This window comes from Panicum hallii, chromosome 5, assembly GCF_002211085.1.
Source record: "Panicum hallii strain FIL2 chromosome 5, PHallii_v3.1, whole genome shotgun sequence".
Taxonomy (NCBI): domain Eukaryota; kingdom Viridiplantae; phylum Streptophyta; class Magnoliopsida; order Poales; family Poaceae; genus Panicum; species Panicum hallii.
Window position 1 is genome coordinate 11,102,006 of NC_038046.1, and position 26,229 is coordinate 11,128,234.

Genomic DNA, 26,229 nt, shown 5'->3' on the forward strand with positions numbered 1-26,229 from the left:
CCAATGTCCTATTTAATTTATTTTTTATATTTAGATTATTTCATCTATTTTTAGGTTTTTCATCAAATCAGGTTTACGTTCTGATCTATTTGTTCTTCCTTTCTGCTACTTTAGAAGTTAACGTATCCTTTTTCATCTAGTATACTGTCTTTGATAGCGTCACAATATGCATTGTCTTATTTATTACTGTTATACTAGTATATTATCTGTTACGGATGGTTAAACAAATCGAGTGTTGGCTGCCTCCGTTTCACTCATTTTTTTCTTATTGTATTTTTGAGTGTTTTGATTGCCCGAATCGCTCGAGTGAGTCGATACTTCAAATCACTCAAGTGAGCAATAGACGGATCTATTTTTTTTGAATTTATGTAGAACACAATTCAGGATGATTACTGTTCATAATATCATTATTGCAGTGGTCACTAGTCAGTGGTAACACTAACATATGTTGCGTCAAACATCAATTATTGGCTCATAAAATGCACATTTGACAATAGTCGATTACCAGCATGCGGTTCAGTTCTCTTCGACGGGCTTCGAGCAGCTGATCCGCACCTGCCCGTCCGACCCGGTCAGCGGCGCGATCGCCGACAGCTTAACCATGGCGTGCGCGAAGTCCTCGCGGAACACCTCCTCGCCGCCCGACCCGGACGCGTACACGCGCACCCACCGCACGGTGCTCCCGGCCGTGAGCTGCTGGTCCGCGCGCAGGATGCCCCGCCCCTCCAGCAGCTCCGCGTAGTAGTGCGTGCCGAAGCCCACCTCCCGGCCCTGCCGGTAGTACCCCATCTCCATCGGCGCGCCGCCGTCGCGGCCGCACGCCGCCCGCATCTCGCCGACCATGTCCGGATCGATGGAGTCGTCCGGCGCGCCGGTCCCGGCGAAGTTGTAGATCCTGTCCGTGAAGAACCTGCACCGCACCTTCCCGATACTGTGCGCTCCTGCGGGAGCGCGCGGCAGGAATCGTGAACTGCGTCAGCGCAAGAGACTACCTCAGGCCAGGGAGCTCGAATCGGCAGACATGGTGCAGAATTGCAGACTGCAGACAGACCTAGGAGCGCGACGGTCTCGCGCTCGGTGAAGCCGCGGCGCGCGAACGCGTCGAGCGTCATGGCGTAGGTGGCGTTCGGGGCCGGGATGTTCCCGCCGCCCGCCGCTTCGTAGTAGAAGCTCCCGTCGCTGTCGCGGCGGCCGGTGAGCACCGGGTAGGTAGGCCCGCCGACCAGGACGAGGCTGTCCCGCGCGGCGAGGGCCAGGATGTCCGCACAGGAGACGGTCCCGGGGCACGCCGCCTCCACCGTCTGCTTGATCGCCTCGATGGCGCTGAAGCCTCGCAGCGACTGGTTCGGGCCGGCGTCCCGCTCCGACCTGCGGCCGCCGACGCGGTCCAGGAGCACCGAGGCGTCGCAGCCCTGCACGCAGCGTCCAGGAGAAGACGGCATCTTGGCGTGTGCGCGCGTGAGCGTCGCAGGTAGGTAACAGAAAACACGGCAGCACGATGAGGAAGCCGGGCACGGCACGGAGCGAGTTTGTTCGGACGTACGTGGATGAAGCAGTCGTGAAAGAAGAGGCGAACGAGCGCGGCGGCGACGTTGGAGTCCGCGTGGTAGAGCCTGCGCACCGTCGACGACACGATCTCCTCGGCGTCCGGGCACGTCTCGTCGTAGAACCCGAACACCAGCCCGCGAGGCCGCGTCTCCGGGAAGGTGAAGGAGAAGGAGGGCGAGTCGCCGCCGCTGTCCTCCTCGTAGTCGTCAAGCGAGACCACGGCGGCGGACCTGGTGGCGTCGGAACGGAGAACGCCGGTGCACAGGACGATCGAGACGGCAAGAAAGAAGAGCGCTCCCCGCGCGAGAGGTCCTAACATCTCTTCTTGTACTGACGAGTGACGATGGTGCGTTTCTCAGGTCGTTGGGCTATGCCAAGTGAACATGAGGATTTTAAAATGACGCGGAAAGTATGTTGTAGCATCTTCGAGAGACTTTTTCTATCTCTAGGAATAAAATTACTCTTCACTCCAACACTCTTTTCAGTTGGATATCTGAATATAGAACTTCTCTATTCCAAATTTCTCGCTAGCTAAAGATGGAGAGCGAGAATTACTCTCCAGAGTACGCACAAGATATAGAAAAGGTGTGTAAAAAATATAGAAAATAATTTATACTCAAATAACTCTCCAAATAATAAATTAGAGAGTAGATTTTAGAAAGGTTGTTAGAGATGCTCTTAATGGGCCGTTTGCTGTGGGAATGCTCACCTGTTGCGCTTCGTGCATCTCTGGCTCGTTGTTTGCACAGCCCAGAACCTGATTGCCCTGTTTGGATGGATATAGATTACTAGAATCCGGATAGTAGCCGTAAATTTTAAAACTTTAGATTATAAATAGCTGAGTTGTTTGGATCTCTGGGTAGTTAGATGGTTTGTTGCGTCTATACTCTATAATATAGAAATAGCTGGGTGGAGGGAGATAATAGGATTATAAGAATTTGGGTAGTTAGATTCTATAATCTGCACAATAACCTCAGCTGTTTGGATGGAATACCGATTTTTTTTGCTGGATTTCATAATCCATGATAATCTGCAAGCACTAGCAACCGCGTAAACTCCAGAAAACCAATCGAAAATTGAGCAGATTTCCTATGTGTCAGGTGACTGAAATCTCGGTTTCATTCAGTCACGTGTGCATGTTCACATGACGCCGGTGAGGTTTTAGGGAAAAATAACGAGAGGGCTGCCGGTTTGGAGGATGCAGGATTAGTGGCATATGAAAAGGTGGAGCAGTGAGGTGCGGGTGTCCGCCGGCTCTGGTGAGAGGATAGTCAGCGGAGGAAGTTGGCAGCGGGAGAGCACAAAAACTCCAAAGTTAGCACGGCAGGAGTGGCCAAAACAAACCCGGCAGTGACGAGATGAGGATAGAAAGGAAAGGACATGAGTAGGGAGATTGGGGAAAGCTGGAATTTGGACGAATAAGGGGGGTTTTTTTGGCACGGCTCCATAAAAAGCTTCACCACAGGCTAGTTTTCCAAACAGCTCCAGCATGGAAGCTTTTATGAAGTTGGAGCCGTTTGTTGCAAAAATGTAAAATATGGCTCCTCCGGCTTCTCTTGCTACGGTACGGAAGCTGGAGCCGTGTCAAACAGGACCTTATTATCCACGAATGCTCATAGATAGTTGATGGCTTGGGCCAAGAAAAACAATTTTTCAGGCATCTATATTGTAGCAATTCTTCCCTTTTAAGACTCTGACCCGTTTAGGGTGCCAAGTAAAGTGTGCATACCTGGGCCATTTGGCGATCAGCTAATTACTGTGACTAAGCAATTGATGGCTCCCTTTAGTGCTGAAATTAAAGGTTATTTTACTTGTAGGAAACCTGCCAGATTTGAAGATGAATCGCAATTTTTTTATGAGCGTGAGTCAGATTGAACAGAGCAGGAGGTGAACAAAATCAGCGTGGACACCCTACCTGGGTAGTAGAAAGTAGAAATAATCCAAAATATTTTTGGGCACCTGCTAATCATAATGGATTAATGGATCATACATTAGTTACCACTTCCACGGCACTATGGATCTAATGGCTGTTGACTCATTTTTATTCTGCTTCGAGAATGGCATAAATAAATGGTACTGGAACAAGAGGCAAGAAATGTGATACCAGCTGACCTGTGCCTTTGCAGCCCATCAGCGAGCAGTTCGACTGAAATCAATTTAAAGATACCAATGTGTAAGATGCCAAGCATCTTGAGCAGTTGGCGGGGGAAAGTACCATGACGCTAATATAACTGAGTAGAAAAAAAATGCGATTTTTTCTTCAAAAAAGTGCAATTGGGTTCTTTTAGATAAGTCCCACTAAAAGCCAGCTATGTAAATGCTCAATTCCTGATCATGAATGCTAGCTAGTCCATCCGCAGTTTGTCAAAAGAGGTTGGTCTCAAAAAAAAAAAGTTCCGGCACAGGGCTAGCAATCGCGAACCCAGAACCGATCAGGTGCTTGGTGCTCAATGCTCTTGTTCGTCCGGATAGAAAGCGGCGCGCGATCGAAGTGACAGGGATCTGAATCTGATCTGCAAGGTGCGCCGCGCCACCGCCGCCACAATTTCAGATACTCCCGTACCCGGTGGTCGGCGTGGGTGGTGGCGTGAAGCCTGGTGCGAGGTCGACGGGACGGCGGGTTCTTCGGCCCAAGAGGAGCCGCATCAGAACACGATTTGCCGCCGGCGCATAAGGTACGTGCAGCAGCAGCAGCTGGTCGATACAGGACTTCAAGATTTCCTTCTTTTTTTTTTCTGATGGATCAGTGCCTGCCCGGCGCCGCGCGCGGGAGCGTTTGATACGAGATGCCGTCGCGCGAGAGGCGCTGCGTTGGCCGTCACCCTGGCGTCAAGCATTCGCAAGCTATCGCGTTTCCCAGCTTCCTCCGCGTGACGTCTGCGCTGCGCACAGCGCACGTCTTGAATGGAACGCAGCCGGCGCGGCCGCGAGAGGTCCTGCCGAGTTTCTATGAGATTGGCCCGAGGTGGTAAACAAAGCAGCACGGCGGAGCACGCCAGGCTGAAGGGCCGACCGGAACGCGGCGTGGTTCGGTCGACCGGCGAATCTTTGGCATGAAATCCAAGATCAAGCAGGGAGGGAGGGGGAGAGAGAGAATGAAGTTGAGAGCAAGAACTTATCCACCGCCAGCGAGGGGAACGGCTCTTCTCAGCGGAGATAAGCATGAATCTTTCTGTGTGGTCTCGTGTGTCTCTCCATGAGCACGCACGCTCGATGCATGACGAACGCGCGGCCCCCTCTTGCCTCAAGCAGCAGCCCATCTTTGGCTCAGGCCACTTCAGGAATCGGGCAGGATCCGATGTCCATGGGAGGGAAAAGCATTAAGAAAAGCTAGCAAAGGAATCGTGTGGCCATCAAGTTGTGATTCTGATACAAGGAGCACATGCCTTTCTGGACAGACAGACCAACCTTCGGATGGGACACCAAATGCTCCGCGAAAATTAGGATTGAGAATTTGCCTCTAGTGGAAGAGGATATTTTGCTCTATTTGCGTAACCAATTTGATATTTCTCTTCAGTCACAAGGATATGCGTATGCCCAATTGTATCTACAAATTCCCTCTTAATGAATAACGGGCACGGCCGCGAAAAAAATTTGGGTCTACAAATAATTTGTGGGTGCTGGAATTTGAAACTTTTTTAGTGGTGGGCTGGAATTTGAAACTTGGTGAGTGGAATCACACCAGTACACCTTCGTTACCGTACTACTCCGACTGCAAGGTGGTTTCTGGCCAATTTGACATCCAACTCATGGGGCTGCTAGTCTTGAGGTAGCACGAGCGAAGATTCTTGCTGGGAATTGCTGCGTCACTGCGTGACAACCGACCCGTGGAGGAAACTAAAATGAAATTAGCACTGTCGTTGACAGCTACGGAGCTGGAGATAGGATTCGGTATCGCCTTCTGAAATGACTTGTGCGCTGATTGAAACTCGATCTGCGGCGCGAAAGCTGAAGGGGAAAAAACACAGAAGATATCGAAATTTAGTCTTGTTTGGGATTATGTTAAACCCCAAGTTGCTCTTCTACACACTTTCCTCCCTACCTTTATTTATCCCCTCCTTTTCTCCACCAGTTCAGTGGCCATTTTCTTAGAGATGATTGATTGAACTTGACCCCAACAACTTTTGATAGCTATCTTGAACATTTCTTTATCTTTCTCAAGAAAAGGGGTTTTCTTTTTATTTATTTTGCATTGCATTGGGCTATTGAAGAAACACTTCAACTCAAAACCATTATTCAGTTGGCCCCAAGTCGATCTCAATCTATCATGATACTATCCAACACATTATACCAAGATAGGACTTTTTTTCTACTAGAAGGCAGCAGCAGGAGTAGCTTTTCTGAAACCATTAAAAACTGATCTTTTTATTTATTTTATACTGGGCCATTAAGGAAATACTTCAACTAAAAAACCATTAGTATTCAGTTGTCCCGAAGTCAACCTCAGTCTATCATCATAATACTGTCCCTACATCATACCATTGGAGGAAAAAAGAAATTCTACGGAGTAGAAGACAGCTACAGGAGTAGCTACTCTGAAACTGAAACAAGGAGCGTCAGCTCTCGCTCTTGTGATCCCCAGACAGGTCACAGCTCACACCTACGGAAGCAGCCAAGCCAAGTACAACTCCATCCAAAGTCCAAAACAAAAGCAGCCAGTACAGCTGTCAGCTGTGCAACCACCAACCGATCCAAATCCAGGCCCGTTCTGGCATTGTGATGATCAGAAACCCTCGAGCCCCAACCTAGCTGCGCAGCCCAGATGCATTGCTCTGCTGCGGTAATGGATGGCCACTTATTAACCATCAGTCCATCACAGTGGCAGCACCCACCAACCGTTTCCAAGCACGGGTGGCCGCTGGCCATTGCATTGGTGCGCTCCCTTTGCGCGCCGGGCTAAGCAACCTCGCGCAAGGCGAGCCGCTCACATGCCGCAAATCCACGCCCCGCTACGTGCTCGCTTGCTTGCTCCGGGCGGAGCCTTTTCTCCCCCGTCAGCTCAGTGCGAGTCCGATGCACGCCTCACTGGCTTTTTCTCTTCTCTAGTATGTGCCGAGGAGCAGAGGCGCCGAGGGGTCACCGTCGCGCGTCGCCTTTGCTGGAAAGCGCGCGCGCACGTCCTCCCTCCGGCGAAGGCACGAGCGCCACAAAGACGAAGAGCTCTCGAGTTCAACGCCCACGGCCTAACTCGGAGCACACCGTCGGACCACAAGCCCGATCCACTAGCGCCGGCGTAGCGTGACGGTCGGACCACAACCCCGATCAGATTAGCCGATCCTCCCGCGCTTGATTAGCCGTGCACGTTTCCCGGCCGTCCGACCGATTGACCGAGCGGGCCGGGCACTAATCGCATCGACGGACCGGCGGGCCGCTAACCATTCCGGTCGTAGCGAATGAGCCGGACGGAGTCCGCGGGCGCCACCCGACTCGTCCGCCTCGGCGGCATCGTTTTCGCCGCCGAGGAACTGGCCGGCCGGATCTCGCACGCGACGGCGAGCGCGTCGCCGCGATCCGGATCTGATCGGGGTCTGGACGCGACGGACGGGGGCATCGCATGTCGCACGATGGCCTGCATTATCGTCGCGGCAATAATTTATTTAGTCACCGGAACGTGAATCACACGAGGCGGCCAACCAAGGCCAACCCGGACGGCGGCACACCGATAAAACACACCATCATTCCATTAACAAAGTGCATAATTGAGACCGGCCGGTACGTGCCAAACCGCTCCATCGACGTCGTCCGCGCGCCCGAGAGCCGCGCACTCGTTCGTTCACAAGGGAAAGGGCCGCGAAGGCGACGTCGCCAAGTGGAGCCGTGCGTTTCTCGTGGGGCACAGGCTGTGTGGGCGGTAGCGAGATGGATCACCGTTTGGATCGTATCATATGATAAACATAATATCATCGGTCAAAACCGACCAATAATTGGAAACATTTTTGTATGCATTACCGAGAGAGAGACGGAGAGAGTAGCTGTAATTGTATTCCGCTGCTGTCAGGAACGGATGGCTTCAGATCAATCAAACTTGGATTGCTCTAAACCAATTGAATTTTGGTGGCATGTGGTGATTTTTCCCAACTCACATCAAGCACCTGTTTATCGTCATCTGGCAACCATATCATCTCGGCTACCAACGTGGCAGAGTTGTCAGATTGCACTGTGACACGTCGAACGCAACCTTGCGGCGACCATTTGTCAGTGTCCATCGCTTTCGTTTCCAAAGCAGAGCGCAGGAGGGGGGGGAGAGAGAGAGAGAGTCGAAAAAGAAATAAACGAGACACTTGCTGCGTCCTTTATAAATAGCCTCGCACCAGAGCCAGTAAAGCCCCCCCTCTCTCCTCTCCTCTCCTCTCCACACTTCGAGGAAACGTCCAAGCAGTTCCTCGTTAGGAGGCTAAACGCGATTAGGAGGCAGCGAATCGTTTACTAATAGCCCAGTTAGAGTCGGATCTGAGCAATGGGGGAGGAGCAGGTGACGCCGAGGCCGGAGGCCGCGGCGGCGGCGGAGCTGACGGGGTTCGTCATGAGCGCCGAGGAGGCCGAGCGCGCCGCGGCGGCGGCCGGCGTGGCCACCGTGCAGGACCTGCTGCCGCTGCTGGTGCCGTCCGCGATGAAGCGGGCGATCGTCCCGATCTCGCGGTTCCCCGTCGGCGCCGTGGGGCTGGGCGCCAGCGGCCGCGTCTACGTCGGGGTCAACCTCGAGTTCCGCGGCCTCCCGCTGTGCCACTCCGTCCACGCGGAGCAGTTCCTCGTCGCCAACGCGGCCGCCGCGGGGGAGTCCGCGCTGCGCGCCGTCGCAGTCTCCCACATGCCCTGCGGCCACTGCCGCCAGTTCCTCCAGGAGATCCGCGGCGCCTCCGGCATCCAGATCCTCGTGACCACCGACGCCGAGGAAGGCTGCGCGCCCGAGTGGCGCACGGTGGCGTCCCTCCTCCTCCGCCCCTTCGGGCCCCACGACCTCCTCCCCGAGGACGTGCCCCTCGTCCTCGAGCCCCACGACAACACCCTGGGCGACCCCGTCCCCGCGGTCGCCAATGGCTTCGCCGCCGGCGACCTGGAGGCGCGCCTGAGGGAGGCAGCGGAGGCGGCCGCGCGGGCGTCGCACGCGCCGTACAGCGAGTGCCCGTCGGGGTTCGCGGTGGCGGACGGCGACGGCAGGATCTACGCCGGGGGCTGCCTGGAGTCCGCTGCCTACAACCCGACGTTGGGCCCCGTACAGGCGGCCATCATTGCGATGGTGGCAGCTGGAGGCGGCCCCGCCGGGGACGTGGTGGCGGCGGCGCTCGTGGAGAAGGAGCGGGCGGCGGTGGCGCAGGAGACGACGGCCAGGACCTTCCTGGACGCCGTGGCCCCACATGCCAGCCTCCACGTGTACAAATACAGGCCGTCCGATGCGTGATGAGCCCCGTCGGGACCTTGTGGCGGTGGGGAGGGCAGGACGTGAGATGTGATCGAGATAATGTTCATAAAAAATGATTTAAGAATAAGATGAGAAAGAAATCCTGTGCAGTTGGGTGAGCTGTTACTCCCACATGGCGCTGGGCTATTGGCTAGCAGGCCTGGGAGCTGGGGCCTACTTGCTCAGAGTGATTAGTGTGTTCTTCTATTGTCATGTGTGTTATTGAAAAAAATAAACAATGAAATGGAAGATGAAATAGTCGTATTAAATAAATAATAGATGTATTTACATGACACAAATCTACACTTGCCTTGCAAGCAATGCGTCCCTTTTGCTTCACAAGTTCACATTCTCCCTTGGTGTAAGTCCCACAAATGTTATGTGTTGGAACTTTGCATGATTTGCACACCACGTGTTACTAAGAAATCGGGGTGTTTGGTTCACTGAGATTTATTTTAAACCATTCATATCGAATGTTTCGATGCCAATTAGAAAGATTAAATATAAACTAATTATAAAACTAACTGCATAAGTCTAGGCTTATTTACGAGATGAATCTATTAAATCTAATTAATACATAATTAACGCATGTTACTGTAGCATCATATTGGCTAATCACGGACTAATTAGGCTCAATAGATTCGTCTCGCGAATAAGTATAGTATTTTATTTTATCATTAGTCTATATTTAATATTTCTAATTAGCATCAAATATCTGATGTAACGGAACTTAAAATAAAATAAAATAAGCTCTAAGGGAACTATACACCCCTAATGTAGCTGCAGCAGCACGTATTATACTATGGTTTGTATGGGATATGTGTGGTCAGTGGTCGCGGCATTGGTCATCCAATCATGCACGGGGGTTCCTCTTCCTTGCAAGCCTCAAACACATGACTGATCGCTTTATGAACTTCTCTTGGTGGGGCCGAGATGGACGTAGTTTGTTGGCCACGAGAATGAAACAATGGTGGGCATTAACCTGTTCTTGATTAGATAAAAGCGATGGCTAAAGCCTGTTGGATCCAATCCACCCAACTAAAATTTAGCTAGCTGCAAATTTTAAACCCAAACTAGCTAAAAATTCTCCTAGCTAAACTTTAGCTGTGGTATCTAGATTCTCCGATAAACTCAGCTAAACTTTAGTTAGGCCGTTTGGATCCCTAACAGCTAAATTTAGCCAGCTAAAATTTAGTTGGTGGATCAAACGGATCCAAATCCCTTTCTCAGCTAGTAGGTATTACAAACAACGGAACAGTGCGATTGTGGTCTAGGTAATAAGGGTGCGTTCGTTTTCCAGGGTCTAAAGTTTAGACCCATCACATCAAAGAGAATCTTATCATTTAGAAGTATTAAATAAAGTCTAATTATAAAATTAATTGCAGAACCCCAGGGCTAATTCGCGAGACAAATCTAATGAGGTATATTAGTCCATGATTAGCGGATGATTACTGTAGCACCACTGTGGCAAATTATGGATTAATTAGGCTCATTAAATTTGTCTCGCGAATTAGCACCCATCTGTGCAAAAAGTTTTGTAATTAGACTTTATTTAATACTTCTAAATGATAAGATTCTTTTTGATGTGACGGGTCTAAACTTTAGACTCTAGAAAACGAACACACCCTGAGATAGAGAATATCTCTACGCTTTCAGTTCTTGCACTAATTTTCAGAGAAATCCTTTATTTTTGAGCGCCAAACTACTATTAAGCTGTCACCTTCTTATTGTTCTAGTTAGAATAAAGAAAGTACCCTGAGGAAAACAACAAATGGACATAGAAAACGATATGCCCCGTGAGGGAGTAGCTAGGGTGAAGGGAGTAACAAGTTAGGGGCTATTTGGTTCTGGATGGCTAAATGTCACGTTAAAAAGAATCTAATGAGCTATATTAATTCATAATTAGTAGATAGTTACTGTAGTATTCCTGTTGCAAATCATAAATTAGTTAGGCTCATTAAATTCATCTCGCAAATTAGCATACATCTGTGCAAAAAATTTTATAAATAAATTTTATTTAATACTCCTAAATAGCAAGATTCTCTTTGATGTGATGGGTTAAAGTTTAGTCCTCCGGACCAAACGGGACCTTAATCTACTGCAAAAAATAGGAATGTGACGGGTTAAAGTTTAGTCCTCCGGACCAAACGGGACCTTAATCTACCGCAAAAAATAGGAAGTAAACAAGTTAGTAATATTGACCCATCTTAGAAAATTGCAGCTGTAAATGTTGACCGCGAGCCTGTGCATGGTTGCTGTTGCTGGTTGGTACTGATTGCTTTCTGAACTTTGTTGGTTATGCTGCCTGATCAGACTCTACAACCAACTCAAATGGGCTTTATTATATTAATGTGTGTTTTGACCGCCAGCGCACAATTAAGCATATTAGGTAAAAATATAGAGTAAAATGCACAAGTAGTAGTTAAACTTGTCATGGAGCGTCATCCAAGTCTAAGAATTATTGAAGCTGCAAATTGGGGTTCTTTAATTTTATCATCTAGGTCTAATGTGTCCAAAGTGCTCATGTTACATGCCAGCACGGAGATTCTCATTGAAAAATAAAAACCATAGTGGTACTTTGGGCATGTTAGACATGATGACACATTTAGCAAGTTTAAGGGTCTAATTTCAAAATTCAAATTTCCTTAAAGAAGATGAGACATGTGTTAAGGCCGCAAGTATGTTTCCCTCTATGTGCAAAAGATTTATGCAGATTAACTATATAAGACGGACATTGCAAGACTTGTACTGAAAAATACTTTTATAATGTTTGATTATCTTCATTGAAATGCTATATTTTCAAAATAGAACTTCAGCAAATATGATTAATTAAGTACATTCTTATTTACTTATTTAGAAACCATCATAAATTTTTAGTTGGAGGGAGTAGATCAAACAAAATACTACTTAAATCTATGAATATATACATTTAATCTTCCTTTGAAAATAGTGAAACATCTAGCTAAACCTAAACGGAGCTTACGGAGGAGATTAGGAGAAGCAGGACGAACATCGGTAGACGTTTTGGAATTCGAAATTCATCCTACGGAGCTGACGGAAGTACCAACGGAGGACGCTTTCTCGTACTGTCACTGAAATCATGGACCCACATGACAGCGAGACAGGGAGCCGATGGACACCGAACGACCAACCCGACCCCAATCCGGCAAATCATCCGAGATGTGTCTGCGCTCCTGCGACGCTCGTGGCGCCACGACGCCCCGTGGCCTGGGGCGCGCGGACATGACGCTTTCAACGGCCTCGCGTCACGCTACGCTGCCACGGTCGCCGTTCGTCTCGACAGGAGTCCATCCATGGCCACCCTCGCGCCACGGCCCCGTCTTCCCCTCGCCCTGAGAAGGCTCCACGCCTCCGCCGCCGCCCCCTGCGCTCGCCGCGCCCCCGTGCCACAGCAGGCCGCGCGGCCGCGGCGCGTCTTCCTCGGCCTCGGCGCCACCGTCATCGACCAGGTCGCCCGCATGGCCTCCGGCGGCACCTCGTCCCGCTCTTTCGTTGCCGGAGCACGGCCGAGGCAAGGGGTTTCCCCAGTCGAGCAGGTTCTTAGGCGCTGGCGTTCCTTGCTCTGTTTTGTGTTCCTCATTTTTCCTTTTCGAAAATATTGCTACAATGCTATGCTAATTTTGGTTTGCGAACCTGATTAAAGGGAATCTATTGTAGATTCTGAAGAATGTGGAGTGGCCCGATGAGTTCCCTTTCAAGCCTGAGGACTTCAGCCGCTTCGACGAGTAAGCTTCAGCCCTCCAGAGCATTTTTCTGTCAGTTCATGCGCAGAGTTTTCGTGGATTCGGTTAGCCCGCTGGCAGCAGGCCTTGTTGTTGCTATCACTAGTAGTCACTATATCTGACACTGTAACCTGTTGGATAATGCAGCACTGCTTGCTTTTAGCGTAATAACATGAAAGATACATTTATTTATTTGTGAATTGAATGATACATTTCGATTACCTGGGCAGATCATCAGATAGTCAGTTCTACTCAGTTCCCCGTTTTGTCACTCACATTGATGACGAAGCAATCCGGGTTCTCACAGAGTACTACTCTGAAGTTCTTCCTCCAAGTAATACTCCTGGGGTGACCATTCTGGACATGTGCAGCAGCTGGGTAGGATTTCTTTCTTTCTTTCTTTCTTTCTTTCTTTCTTTTTAAATTGTAAGTCACCACTTCCGATCTTACATGCACTGTGAAGTTTCTTACATTGTCCAAATTATGAAGGTGAGCCATTATCCTCCCGGTTACAAACAGGAGAAGATTGTGGGGATGGGTATGAATGAAGATGAACTGAAAAGGAACTCGGTATTATGCTTTGACTAAATTAGTACATTTGGTAAATTTAATGTTTGTAATGCTTCATATGCATAGGTTCCTATCATAGTTCAATGTGTCACACTTGAGTTTATTCACTTAAGTTTCCCAATGTTTTTAGCAGCAACACAATTTATGGAGAGTAAGGAATTTACTTGTGTTGCTCGAGAAGAGGTGTTAGCTCACTAGTTCTGCAAGTTAGCCCTTAGTTGCTCCTCGAAAGGAGAGCAAAGAGCTGTTGACAAATCAGTCTCTACATGTGAACATAGAGCTCTATCAAGTACATTTGAACGCACAATTACTTTTTCTTCGATGATAGTTTTGGCTTACAAATGTTTAAATTAAATATGTTCTAGAATCTATGGTTTTATTTTAAACACCGCAAAAACGTATCTTATATGCAGTAATATTGGAGTTTAGTTGGAAACGTTACATTGGGAGCAGGTTAAATGATTATAGATACGCGGCATGCACCTTTTGTAGTAATATGAGTCAACAAGTGGTAATTCCCTTTTGTTGCTTTGCTATTCTGACATAGTTTTTTGTTGTTTAATTATGACAATAGGTATTGACCGAGTATGTTGTGCAAGACCTCAATGTGAACCCAAAGCTTCCTTTTGAAGATAACAGTTTTGATGTTATCACCAATGTGGTACTGTGTCCTCTATATCATAGTCTTGTTAAAAGAAGCGATCATATATGTTGTAGACAAAGTATTAATACTGTGAATTGAAGGCCTAAGATTGTTTACTCTATCTGATAGTAGCACTTCTTTGCTAGTAGGTTAGTGTAGACTACTTGACAAAACCCATAGATGTTTTCAAGGAGATACGGCGAATACTCAAGCCAGCTGGCCTTGCCATAATGAGGTAACATGCTGTCCAGAATGACACACGCCATTTATGAGAGCTACTTCTGGATAATTGTAGTAGCATTACCATATTTGAGTGGTAATGACCCTAAATTCTATTTCTAACTTTGGATATAGCTTTTCAAATCGGTGCTTTTGGACAAAAGCTATATCGATATGGACATCAACTGGTGATGCTGATCATGCTTGGATAGTGGGTGCTTACTTCCATTATGCTGGAGGCTTTGAACCACCTCAGGTATGTAATTTGTTGTGCAGTTGTCCTCTGGTGAATATATATTCGGTGGCGTTCCCTAAAATTGTAAAGGAGAATTAGCAGCTTCCAGAAATGACGCTTTTATTTATTTTTCTCCTTTGCATGAACATGTCCCTAGCTATCGAGAATTTAATGGACTTCTAGACATGCAATACGAATACGATGGAATTGAAATAACATACCTACATATATATTTATACTATTATTAATGTGCTCAAATCAATCCCATGAAACAAATATTCTCTTTTTTTATTCCTGCAGGCAGTTGATATATCTCCTAATCCAGGACGAACTGACCCAATGTACGTTGTATACTCCAGAAAGAATACAGCATAAACCAAATAATGTATTTTGCAAGGTTTGTACCTCCTTTCCTCTCTGTTGATTCTTGAAGTTTATCAAGAAAGTATGATTCTTATACCCGGTGGATCCTAAAATATGTCATACCAATTTGTTCAAGAACTTCTGTGGATACTCTGTATAATCCTATCAGTTGTTCTATATTTTTGAAACTTTAACTGCTATTTTTACGTGCCATCTTGATTGGAAATAAAAAGTATAGTAGTTGACAGCGCAAATGTTCTGAACACTTTTCAATTAGCTAATACACTTGATTGTAGTAGCTTATGCAAATCATGGTAGCATGCCAACTTATATTAGAGGTAAAGATGTTAATATGTTGAGAATTAACTTTGGCGATAGCTGTTTTGGTCATCATAGGTGCATACTTAATAAAATGTAATTTCAGGTGACAGGTACACAAACTTAAAAGGCATCATGACATTAGGACTCTGTCAATGACACGTTATTGGAAGTTAGGGATCTGCCGGAGAAACTCTAATGAACCGATGCACCGACTAAAAACAACACGATGCGTAATCTGTACGATGTCTCCCATGGCAGGTTCATGGGAGTCCCAAACGGAAGAATACACTAATCCAGGTACGGGGCCGATCAGAGGAATATACTAATTAAACATGTGCATATACAGAAGCAGAGTCAAAAATAAATAAATGAAGCCGAGCCCTGATCTATATACTCTGTTCCGGAGAGGTCGTCGTTACCAAGGAGAACGTAGCTAGGTTCACGTCGACGTACGTATCACGGTGGCACAGAGGTCACTGCCATCAAGAACTTACTTTCACACAACATGAAGATCGGCCCGAGTGAAATACGGAGAATCCTATACGCGCTGCTCGCCGTGGCTCTGTCGCCGCTCGTATTCTACCTCTGGGTGAACCTGCCTCCCAAGTTCTCCGCGCAGCTCACCGGCATCCAAGGCCTGGACACGGCGGCCCCGGCGGCGCCCCTCACCACCGTCTTCAACTTAACCCTGCACGCCAGCAACAAGCGCGGCAGGGTCGCCGCATGCTACCGGCACGGCGAGGCGGCGGTGCGTTAAGCCGGGTTCACCCTCGCGTGGGGCCGGACGCGGACCTTCTGCGCCGGCGCCGGGGGCAGCCGGGACGTGCCGGTCGTGGCGTGGGCGGACGGCGTTGGGCTGCCCAAGACGGTCCGGGACCGCATGGCGGCAGAGCGGAGTGCGTCGGGCACGATGGAACTCGAGGTCGCTGTGAAGTTGTTCGCGGAAGGCGATGACTACGGCGCCGAACCGACATGGATGTGGTGCAAGGTGGCGACGGGCGGCGGCAGAGCAGAGCCCTCGGAGGCGACACCGTGCTCGGTGTTCAGGTCAAGGGTTTGAGCATCCGACTTTGCTCCTAACTGGATGCTGGTATGATTCTGGCAGTGATGTAGTAGTACCTTGTGATGGCCACACCATCGTTTGCTATTGTCAATAGAGTAAATTGCACAATGTATCCCCAAACTTGTCCTGTAATTTCATATAAAGATCCCTAAACTCTTGAATCGTCCATCTAGATCTCTAGCCCGTGTTAATAACCCGTGTTAAGTGTTCCATCCGAATTCCAAACGCGCCATGCAAGCATCCGATACCGACGTGGCATGCCACGTGACGCTACGGTGGCAAATATTTAAAAAAAGATCCCATAGTTTCTCTCTCCTTTCCTCCCATGTTGACAAACATATACAAATGACCCTCCAAATTCTATCATATTTTACTTTTTAGTCCACTCCTCCCCTCCTCTCTCCCCTCGCTGCCCTGCTCGCTGCCCTGCCTGGCTGCCGGCGCCTCTACACCTGCTGCTCCAACCTCTCTGACGGCCTCCCACTACACCTAGCTCCCCCTAGCCGCACACGTCGGCCACCTCGTCCACCTCGACGAGCTTGGGGATATCGTCCGCTCTCCCATCGCTCGCGGGGCCGCAGCCTAGGCCGGTGCGCCCTCGCCCGAGGCCATGGACGGGGAGGGATTGAGAAGGGGGCAAGGAGCAGGCCGCAGGAAAAGGAGAGGAGCAAGGGCGGCGGGTGCTGGGCGCGGCGCTCGCGAGCAGTTGCTGCTCTTCTTGTGCGCGGAGGGACCATCAATGGCCGCACGGAGCAGCGAGAGTGACCTCGCGCACCTGGGCGTGGCGGCGCTGTCCCTGCGCACCTTATCGAGCGCCGCGGTGAAGGGGTCGAAGCCCCAGTGCTTCCTGCCGCCCTTGCCGCTGGTGTGTGCCACGGCCGACGATGACGAGTGGGCGACGTCGCGGCCGAGGCGCCCGCGGAGTAGGCCGGCCGGCACCACGCTGCCTCCGCTTCCCCTTTCGCCCGCCGCCATCTACCACTACCTCGCCACGGAGCTCGGGCAGCTCCAATGGCGGCCGGCGGTGGTGTGCCAATTCCTAGCTAGAGAGCAGGTGAAACAAGTGGGAAGGGGGTTGGGGCGGTGGAGGAGTAAGTGGGAAGGATGCTTGCAAGAGAAATCGGGCGGGGAAGGTCGGTGGCCGCTGGATTTGGCTCGGCGTTGTCCGAGCGGAAGAGGAGGAAGGGAGGGGATGAGAGTGAGGGAGGTGCTTGGGGAGGAATGAACACAAAAGTTAAAGATGAATAAAATTGGAGTTTTTTTATAAATGTTTACTGCCGTGGCGCCACGTGGCATACCACATCAACGTTGGATGTTCGCGTGGTGTGTTTGGAATCTCAGATGGAACACTTAACACAGTTTAGGGATCCATAGTTTAGGAATCCAGATGGACGATTTGAGAGTTTAGGGATTTAAGTGAAACTGCGGGATAGGTTTAGGGACATGAGGTACAATTTACTCTTGTCAATAAATATCAGTGGATGTAGGTATTCAGTGAAAGAATTGCATTGGGCCAGCAATACCAAAGCTGGAGTGGAAATGGAAATGGGCCGGAATTCCGATGTTGTTGTTTGGATGTGCATTTAGTTGGTAGTTGAATCAAAGAGTAGCGGCCAATTCCAATACCTGTTTGGATGTGCAAACTCTTGAATTGTATATTCTGATGAGTTTGAACATGATACAATATTGTAAATTTATAAAAACATAATCTCCATAACTTGTGCACATATTGGAATTATTATATAATACTTTTCACAACAAAAAATACACAAATATTCTAAAAATCATCAAATTAGCTGGAATATCATGAAAAAAGTGACAAAAATATTTAATGCAACAATACCACAGCAGCTATTATATAACCAACGTGATGTCAATAGCTTCCAGGTCTTACAAGTGCCGACAATAGATTACAACATGCTAATATATGTTTTTTCATGAAGCACCTAATTAGGATAATAATTTTCTAAGCATTACATGCTAACAAGTGGACAGAAACCCCCTCCCCCCCCCCCCCCCCCAAATTGTCATTCTTCTTATTCAACATCAGAAGCCATTCCTTCCTCATGTCCTACATGTGCATACACTATTCCTCTTAGGATTTAATCCTACATGTGCTCTACATGTGCATACACTATTCCAAAACTGTGGGCACCGAACCACCACCAGAACATCAGCCAACCGACCTATGCTCTCATTGTAATGTTTCATTTCATATTTCTAGAAAACTAAATTACAAAGGAAGATCATAGTATGGGGACTGTAAATAGATTAATTATAAATTAATAATCTGAATTTAAAACTAAAAAAGGTTAAATCGTACCGTAGCTCCGAGCCGGAAGCAATGTGAAAGGGCAGTCAATGAGAAGCCCAACCATCCAATCCAATCCAGTCCAGACACCCACAACAGACTAGCAATGATGAAGGATGATCCTGGTACTAAAACCAGTGGAATTGGTCTCTTATCCTAAACGATAAATTCATAAGTGAAAGTAATACATTAGCCACAAATAAAGAAAACATGAAGATAAAAAAGCAAGGTTTAGATACCAAGTAGCAGAGTTATTACCCGCACACCAAAGGTCAAATATGTAGCAAGAAGTAAAAGGATGAGATGGACAATTGCCCCCAATATTGACAGCATATATATTGGAAAGATCGCTGCTTGATGGAATGAGGAACAGTCACAGAAGTAATATACCCATATGATTAACCACTAGAGCCACAGCAAAGGTACCACCAAAATTGTGTATCTGACTCAGTACGGCTGTTATGCTCTAACCTCAACACTCGTATCCTGAAAGCACATTTCAATACATTTAGAAGAGGCTAGTGTTCACAGTTGTATATTATAATGGATTGAGTATTGGATTCAACTTACATAGGTACAATGAAGAAGGAAGATACGGCTGAGTTGAAATCGACAATAGCCTTAGCAGCACTAGATTCAGCAGGTTTGCAGGAAACAGTGTGGTTGCCACTGCAACAAGTTAAAAATTGTATCAAGAGCAGAATGAACTCCTGTGTAGCGAGAATTGAGGAGTAATTACTTGTTTATGAAAAAGACAAGTGAGGAACTAGATGAAAGTAGATGTACATGTGTGGCATGAAACCATGAAAGGGGTTGCTAAGCTAACTGCATTGTGCATACACCAGCATGGGATGGCTCCGTCCTAGTGATCATTATTTTTCTTTTCGAACATTAGTGGTCATTAATTTAGGGAACTAGAACAGGGATTCATAAATCATAATAGCTATGCTACCCACAGTAGGGCACCAAACATATTGTCATATACTCATATTCTTTTGTGGATCATTAAAACTGCTAATCTTTCTAGAGGTGGAGTTCATATTAGAGTATTCTTATCCTTAGGACCAGTTAATACATCAGCCTAAAAAGTCAAAAACTCATATTTGAACCAAATTTTGTCATGTTTGAAGTTGTCAAAGTTTTAGAGACATACCAGATGTCACTCCTGTCGGGCTGTGGCGCAGGAGCACTCGTGTCCAAATGAGAAGCCAGGGTAGCTGTCCTATGCCATGTGTCACCAGGGCAACTAACATACTGCACCTTGACAGCTAGTAGAAAAACCAACAAAAACATAGCCCTCCAAAGAGCCATGTGTTACTGAAAGGTAGTATTACAAAGACATGATACAGTTAAATCTATAACAGGGATATGAGGAGGTGCTATAAAAAAGTAAGGATTTTACATACCATTCAAAGTTGCACATGACAGTATGACATATCAGGTATTGACAGACGAGTGATGTAAACTATCTCATACAATGCGTTATGAGTTCATTGTACTGACATATTTTTATTCTCAATAAATATTGTTCAGCTTGACAAATTATCCAAATGCATACCAATTATGAGCGAAACTTAAAAATTACTCCCTCTTTACTACATACAGTATAGGTCCATCATGGATGTTTTGGTTCGATTAGAGAATCAAACAGCCAACGATTGTAGTATGCCCACTCCACCCCTCTACTTATTAGACACTGCAAATGCGCATTGGTACCTCTAGAATGATTATTTATTAGATACCATGTTTCCTTGGACTTATATTGTGTGACAGGGGGCAACTCATGTGAAAACAGATCAAAATTTAGAAATACTGCATATTCCACAAAGACCTGCGTAAAGTTTTTGGAAATAATTTTTAAAAACAAACCAAGGTTATGATCTACATGCATACAAATGTCAAGGTAAACTAGACCGACTTGCAGAATACAAAGTTGACAAATTCAACTCCAGTAGGTTACATGTAGGGCATTTTTTATATCACAAATGGAATTGAAGTGGAGTTGAAAGTTTGCATGTATGTACAACAAAACGTTAGCTATAAATGAAAAATTGCAGTACCTAGGGTATCTCACAAATTTGAGAATTTTCATACCAGCACACCTATAATTTGAGAATTTTCTAAAAAATTCAATGTGGAAGGTTAAAAAATTGAATCCATAACTATGCAACATGCTTGTTCTTGTGGCTGGTCTTTACTACTATTCACACTCTCTCAACAAGCAACCCAGCAAGTTAAGATCAATCAAACCAGAAACCAGGCCAAAGGCTTTGCAGGTCCAATTTCTGGCTGTAATAACTATGGCTTACACATTCCAGTTGTTTGTCCAATCAAATGCACCTATAAGTTTGTGGACTTACAGTTGCAGTGTTCAACGTAAAATTAGCTGTATAATATTCCGCACATGTAGCTCCTGGTAAAGCATACTTCTCAGTTGCGGGCATCGCAACACAGCTTAAAATTACATGCCCTAATACTATTTTTCTTACCAACAAGATGCACCATAAAGTTAGTTTGGAACACAGGAATTATTTTCCATTTTTTCCAGTATAAACTGTTTAACGAAAAATCCAGCAAATATGTTACAACATCCTAAATCATGTAAATTTATAAGGGTTAATAAAACTGGTGTTCCAAGCCAACGGCACGAGGATCCATTTTGCCAAAGTTTCGCTGCAGGTGGGCCAGCAATCTCGATTCTGTCACAGATAATATCATGTTAAAAAAAGGTGAACTAAAAAGAATAGTAAACGTGCCCGAAATATCTTGCTCTTCTTCCTACTAGTATTCTCTAATCCAAAAAAATACCCAAGCGTACCTGTATCTTGATGTATGAAGCGGCGGCGCCAAACGGAGGCGTAGCGCTGCAAACAAAGGACGAAACAAATTAGCCTAGTCATGGGAGAGGAGCAGATTAGCTAGGGAGGTGAGGGGAGAGCGCACCAGCGAAGAGGCGGCGGTGGAGGGGGCACGGACGAGAAAGCTGCAAAGCGAAAACGTCAGTCGATTCTCTGGTAGAGGAGTAGATCGGCGAAGAGGCGCTGGATCAGGCAGTGGAGCACACGATCGAAGAGGCGGCGGAGACGGGAGCGTACCGAGGCGGAGAAGTAGGGAGGGCGAGGCGGGTAGATCGTCAGGTCGCGGGAGGGGTTGGACCGAGGTGCGGCGCGGGACGGCGCTGGTGGAAGGAGGCGAAGCGAGTCAAGGACGGGAGGGAATGATCGCTTTGAGGCCTTGACGGCCTGCTGCGTTGGGGAGGGATGGGAAGGCCGGAATGGGTTCGCTTTTGTTGTTGGTGTTGGGTGGATCTCTTGAAATATTTGGGCTAGGTCCATTATTTAATAATGGATTGATAATTAAAGGACCCACGAGTGAATGCTATGGAGCTATGATACGTGAGTAACGATTTTTGTTGAAGAGTAATGACTGTTAAATGGTATTGATTGCGGGGAACAATAGTACAAATTGACGGCCATTAGCGTAGCCTGGGACATACATACACACCTATGTAAGGAGACAGCCCCTCTCATGCACAAACTCTATTACATACAATCAAGATATTCTTGCTAAGGAGATCTCTCACTTCTCCCTTTATTCTTATGCTGCTGTTGTATATTCATTCTTAGCACAACTCTCTGCGTGCATAGAAATTTGCGTGAGCAGACCTTTGGAACCTCCTCGTCTAAGTGATTCCGCTCGGGATAGATGGGCAATAAGGTTTATTAGAGCATACGAATACGCGACCGTTCGCTATACGACTACTTCGAGTCTCAACACGTGTGCGACTAGATTCTGCTCTAACCCGACTAGTACGACTACTTCTTACTACAACACGACTACTTCAGCTACAACACGACTACTTTTACTATTTCCTCTGCTAAAGGAGGACGCTCATGGGACTGCACTGTGTACATGTTCCTACAGCAACTAAGTTCGACTACTTCAAGCAAGACCAACCGAGTAGTATGTTTCCTCCAGCTGGTGATAGCGCATCCAATGCCTCCGACAAAAGACCCACCTCAGGGTACTACTCGAATCTTCTCTGGTTCATATTTTGTATTATGTTCTTGTTTAATAGAAGATTAAATTTGAACACGTGCACATATAATATGATCACAAGATCGCTGGACTTCATCATAATTAAAATATTAATTCTCGAAATTAAAATATACTTCTACATCTGGATATTGGCTAAAACGATCTAACTTAAAACGGAAGAAGTATATTTATATTATTAAAAACACTTTAATATTTATTTTTTATTTTATAGTTCATCTTATATTTTTCTCCCCAACTCTCTCCTAATATAAGATCTCTTCTAATACGGCAGTTAGGGTGTGATTGATTTCACGCTGAGATGAGCCAGGCTCTCAGTGGCCAGACCGAGCACATACAGCAACGTTGTGATTGGTTGCCTGTTTGTTCAATGAAATTATTTGTTTAGCCGCATGATAGCTCGTGCACACACGCCAAAGCCTCTTTTCAGTTATCCCTGCATAGCACGTCGCATCGTCAGAGACACACCTAGGGAAAACACCGGATTTCTATGCATCCCCGAGCTAGGCTCGTCAACAGCTTTTGCACCTCGAGAACCATACCTAACTAATGATCTAGGCAACTCTTATGTATCGTCGTCTGACCTCCTATCCACATCCTAGGATCACCACTCGCTCCATCTCCACTCGAGCTCCTCCGCCTGACCGCTGCCGGTCGCCTCTCCGCAACCGTTCTGTTTGAGGCCGCATGGGCCCTCACAGTGCCACTAGCAGGTTAGCTTGGGGACGTGGACGACAAGTGAGCCTCAGTGCCGCCTCCACTCAAGCTCGTTTGTCCGAGCTATACCATTACCAATGGTGAGGAGGTGCTGCCACCAGTGCCACGGACGGAATCGAATTGGAGAGGGACGAAATTGATGGAAGAGGACCGGAGTTGACTTCGAGAGGATGGAAATTGACAAAAGTGGCTTGGAGAGTGCCAGAATCAACATAGGTGTTGGAGGCAAGGGGGTTTCCCTTCATCCCACTGCCTCTAATCCCAGTGTCGTAATGAAACGCTATGGCCACTTGACTTGACCAGCCCATGGCACTTTTGAAACCAACAAACTGAAACAATCTATCTATTAGATTGCTCTACGTGATCTCCAAAAGTCGTACTGACTAATAATTATCAATCTTGCGCTCCGTGGCTTCCAAGGGTAAGCTGGAACAACTGCAACGACGTCCCCCAGTCACTCGGTGGAGAGGACCAATCTCTAGCATCGTAGAACAGCTTCATCCCCACCGTTACCTGAACGGTACGCGCAACTCTGAAGCCAGACGCTGGCGCACATCCTCCGTCAGGCCAACCCCCCTCCCCCATGGCACCAGCGTCAGCTCCGTCGGCGCCCTCCTCTGCACGCAGAAGGGCGGGACGCGGCCCCACGTGAGGGCAGCATCGGAGTAGGAGACCACCACCTCCCCGCCGTTGTCGCAGCACCACGGTTGAAGGACACGGGCGTTCTTGACGCGCAGCTTGAGACCGAACGCGGGAGAAAGAAGCGTCTCGCTAGCGGTCGCGTTCCCCAGACCCTCGGAGGCGGCGAGCTCCATGGAGAACTCGGTGGCTTCTTTGGCGTCGTTGGCCACGAGCAAAACCACCACGAGCGCGAACGCGGACAGTGTGGACACCGCCATGAAGGTGAGCCGGGCTGTTAGCGCTCCTGTCTCCCTTTTAGAACAGATAATCCAGTATAATCTTTGACCCCAGATGAAATAGGCGAAACAAAATAAAACTAAGTACACCGTCAGAAATACTGCATCCAAGCAGGCGCAATGTCCGACGCCCAATTCTGCAACGCGAACACGGCGCACGGCGTCACGCCCGGCGGCTTTGCTCCCCCGCCGTGACCTTGCACGACAACAGCGTTGGTCTGGCCGAGCCGTCGTCGCCCCTGAACAGCCTCACCTCGACCTCGAGCTCCACCGCGCCCGCGCGCGCATCCGCCGCCACGCGCTCGCGGAGCGGCCTGGGCACGCCGAGGCCGTCGGCCCACGCCACGACCGGCACGTCCCGCGCCTCCTTCCTGCCCACGCAGAAGGCCCGCGTCCGGCCCCGCGGGACGGCGAAGCCGGAGTACCGCACCGCCGCCTCGCCGTGGTGGTAGCACACGTCGTGGAGCCGCCGGTTCGCCGCGCGCAGGGTTACGTTGAAGGCGGTGGAGAGGGGCGGCGCGTCGAGGCCCCTGGCGCCCACGAGCTGGACGGAGAATTTGGGGGGGAAGGGCGCGGAGGAGACCGAACCAGATCGGCGAGGAGAGCCAGAAGGTGATGAGGATGAACGCCCGTAAACTGGACAAATCCTCCTTGAGGGAATATTGACGTCGTCGAGAATTGTTCATGGCGGACGACGTACTGATACTAGCCGTCGAAAACAAATTAAAATCTTGGTTTTGGACTCCTTGACACGACGAATCGACGACCTAAAAAGATCTGCCCAACTCAGGAACACCTAATCGCAAAGAGAGTCCTGGTGGATGCGGAGTAGGCCAAGGATGATACACGGATCAGGCCGCCTGGACGACCAGTTCAGGTGTGTTCCGTTCCTAGGTAGGAGTAGGACGAAGATGCTAACTTGGGTCTGCTCTTGGACTGGGAGGTGGCTGCTGCTTGTGGGCGGCGCATGCAGGTCTCGGTACAACTGACAGTGCATGCAGGTTTCTGTTTGCAGATTGTAACAGCAGTTCAAAATCTGCAAGCTAGAACAAATAAACAAGGCCTAAATACAATGATAGACGGAGCAAGAGTGGGCATACGTAAACAGGATAATTCATTTTCATGACACTCAGGACATGTGAGTCTGGGTTTCCATAAAAGCCACTTAGAAGGTCTTTTTCATTCATGAAATACTATTATCCTAAATCATTTTTCAGCTTACAAGCCATATACATTGATTCTTTTGCCCAGAGTAGTCATTGATTTGTGAAGGCTTCTTACTGACTTGCCGCATAATGACCGGCCGTATTTTAATTTGATTGTACGGCCGCATACATCTACAGAGAGCGTTCACGGAGAAGCATTTTTTATTTCTACTGCTCTCTCTCTTGAAAAAGTTGTAGTTCTTGAACCGGCCATCAAATTCAAATTTTGATTGTACAGTTGTATTTCTTTTGAAAAAACATTCAAAACAAGACGTGACTTGCATATACTTCAACAATATTTTTTAAATACACATAAATTGCTTACTTAGATTAGAAAAATACCAACATAAATTACTAAAAATGCTCAACTGACTTGCTAAAGTTTACTATCACTGATCATGCAATAAACATCCATCTACCCCAACATAATTATTTGCCATCATCCTCTAATCACACCATCCAGTTATCTTCTAAATATCAACATCAATATCCACTTAACTAAATTCAAGCGAGTCAAGCAACATTTTGTAAAATGTTGAGCAACTTTTGCAAAATTCATAAGCAAATTAGAATACACTAAAAAACATTTTCTCACACGAAAAGATATATCTTCAAAGCTCTTATTGAAACTAGTACAACTGTGTAATCGGATTTTGATTTCATCGCTCGATATTGAAACTACGGTCTTTTTCTCGTTTGAAATCATATATTCTATACACGATGCGGAAGTTTAGCGGAGTGGGAAGATTGCCAAAATATAAAATCCTGATTAGGGACTTCCCATAAAAGGAGCGGCTGTATGGTGGGCCTATGGTACGGCCGGTCCATATTTTTATATGGTTTATATCTTTTGTATTTGTGCTCTGGTCAAACATATGAAAAAGGCCATGATGATTTTCTTAGTCCACTATTATTTTCA

General features: G+C 47.5%; 4 protein-coding genes and 1 long non-coding RNA gene across 7 annotated transcripts; 2 read left to right on the plus strand and 3 right to left on the minus strand.

Annotated features, from left to right (window-relative positions):
* Positions 1-393: 393 nt before the first annotated feature.
* On the minus strand, positions 394-1,899 carry LOC112894939 (peroxidase A2-like). Of its 2 annotated transcripts, none has more exons than XM_025962789.1 (3): positions 1,544-1,899; positions 1,052-1,412; positions 394-941 (listed from the first exon to the last, which is right to left on the minus strand). In XM_025962789.1, the coding sequence occupies exons 1-3, from the start codon at positions 1,865-1,867 to the stop codon at positions 517-519; spliced, it is 1,110 nt and encodes a 369-aa protein (XP_025818574.1). In that variant the 5' UTR covers positions 1,868-1,899; the 3' UTR covers positions 394-516. The 2 variants fall into 2 exon arrangements, with proteins under 2 accessions (XP_025818574.1, XP_025818575.1); XM_025962790.1 differs by having other exon boundaries at positions 440-970.
* A 5,959-nt stretch (positions 1,900-7,858) lies between these two features.
* Positions 7,859-9,220, plus strand: LOC112893792 (cytidine deaminase 1-like). Its single transcript, XM_025961289.1, has one exon. The coding sequence runs from the start codon at positions 8,006-8,008 to the stop codon at positions 8,945-8,947; it is 942 nt and encodes a 313-aa protein (XP_025817074.1). The 5' UTR covers positions 7,859-8,005; the 3' UTR covers positions 8,948-9,220.
* A 2,986-nt stretch (positions 9,221-12,206) lies between these two features.
* Positions 12,207-15,321, plus strand: LOC112895898. 2 transcript variants are annotated; one of them, XM_025963898.1, is made up of 9 exons: positions 12,207-12,504; positions 12,626-12,693; positions 12,921-13,068; positions 13,180-13,260; positions 13,835-13,921; positions 14,053-14,138; positions 14,258-14,378; positions 14,658-14,754; positions 15,145-15,321. In XM_025963898.1, the coding sequence occupies exons 1-8, from the start codon at positions 12,262-12,264 to the stop codon at positions 14,730-14,732; spliced, it is 909 nt and encodes a 302-aa protein (XP_025819683.1). In that variant the 5' UTR covers positions 12,207-12,261; the 3' UTR covers positions 14,733-14,754; positions 15,145-15,321. The 2 variants fall into 2 exon arrangements, with proteins under 2 accessions (XP_025819683.1, XP_025819681.1); XM_025963896.1 differs by lacking the exon at positions 15,145-15,321 and having other exon boundaries at positions 14,658-14,914.
* A 2,873-nt stretch (positions 15,322-18,194) lies between these two features.
* Positions 18,195-19,809, minus strand: LOC112891414. Its single transcript, XR_003228552.1, has 4 exons — positions 19,569-19,809; positions 18,986-19,084; positions 18,674-18,901; positions 18,195-18,571 (listed from the first exon to the last, which is right to left on the minus strand). It is a non-coding gene; the product is annotated as an uncharacterized LOC112891414 (long non-coding RNA).
* Positions 19,810-20,724: 915 nt separating this feature from the next.
* Positions 20,725-21,750, minus strand: LOC112892409. The gene is made up of 4 exons (XM_025959585.1): positions 21,511-21,750; positions 21,359-21,398; positions 21,234-21,279; positions 20,725-21,114 (listed from the first exon to the last, which is right to left on the minus strand). Exons 1-4 carry the CDS (start codon positions 21,748-21,750, stop codon positions 20,925-20,927), a joined length of 516 nt encoding a protein of 171 aa, XP_025815370.1. The 3' UTR covers positions 20,725-20,924.
* Positions 21,751-26,229: the final 4,479 nt, after the last annotated feature.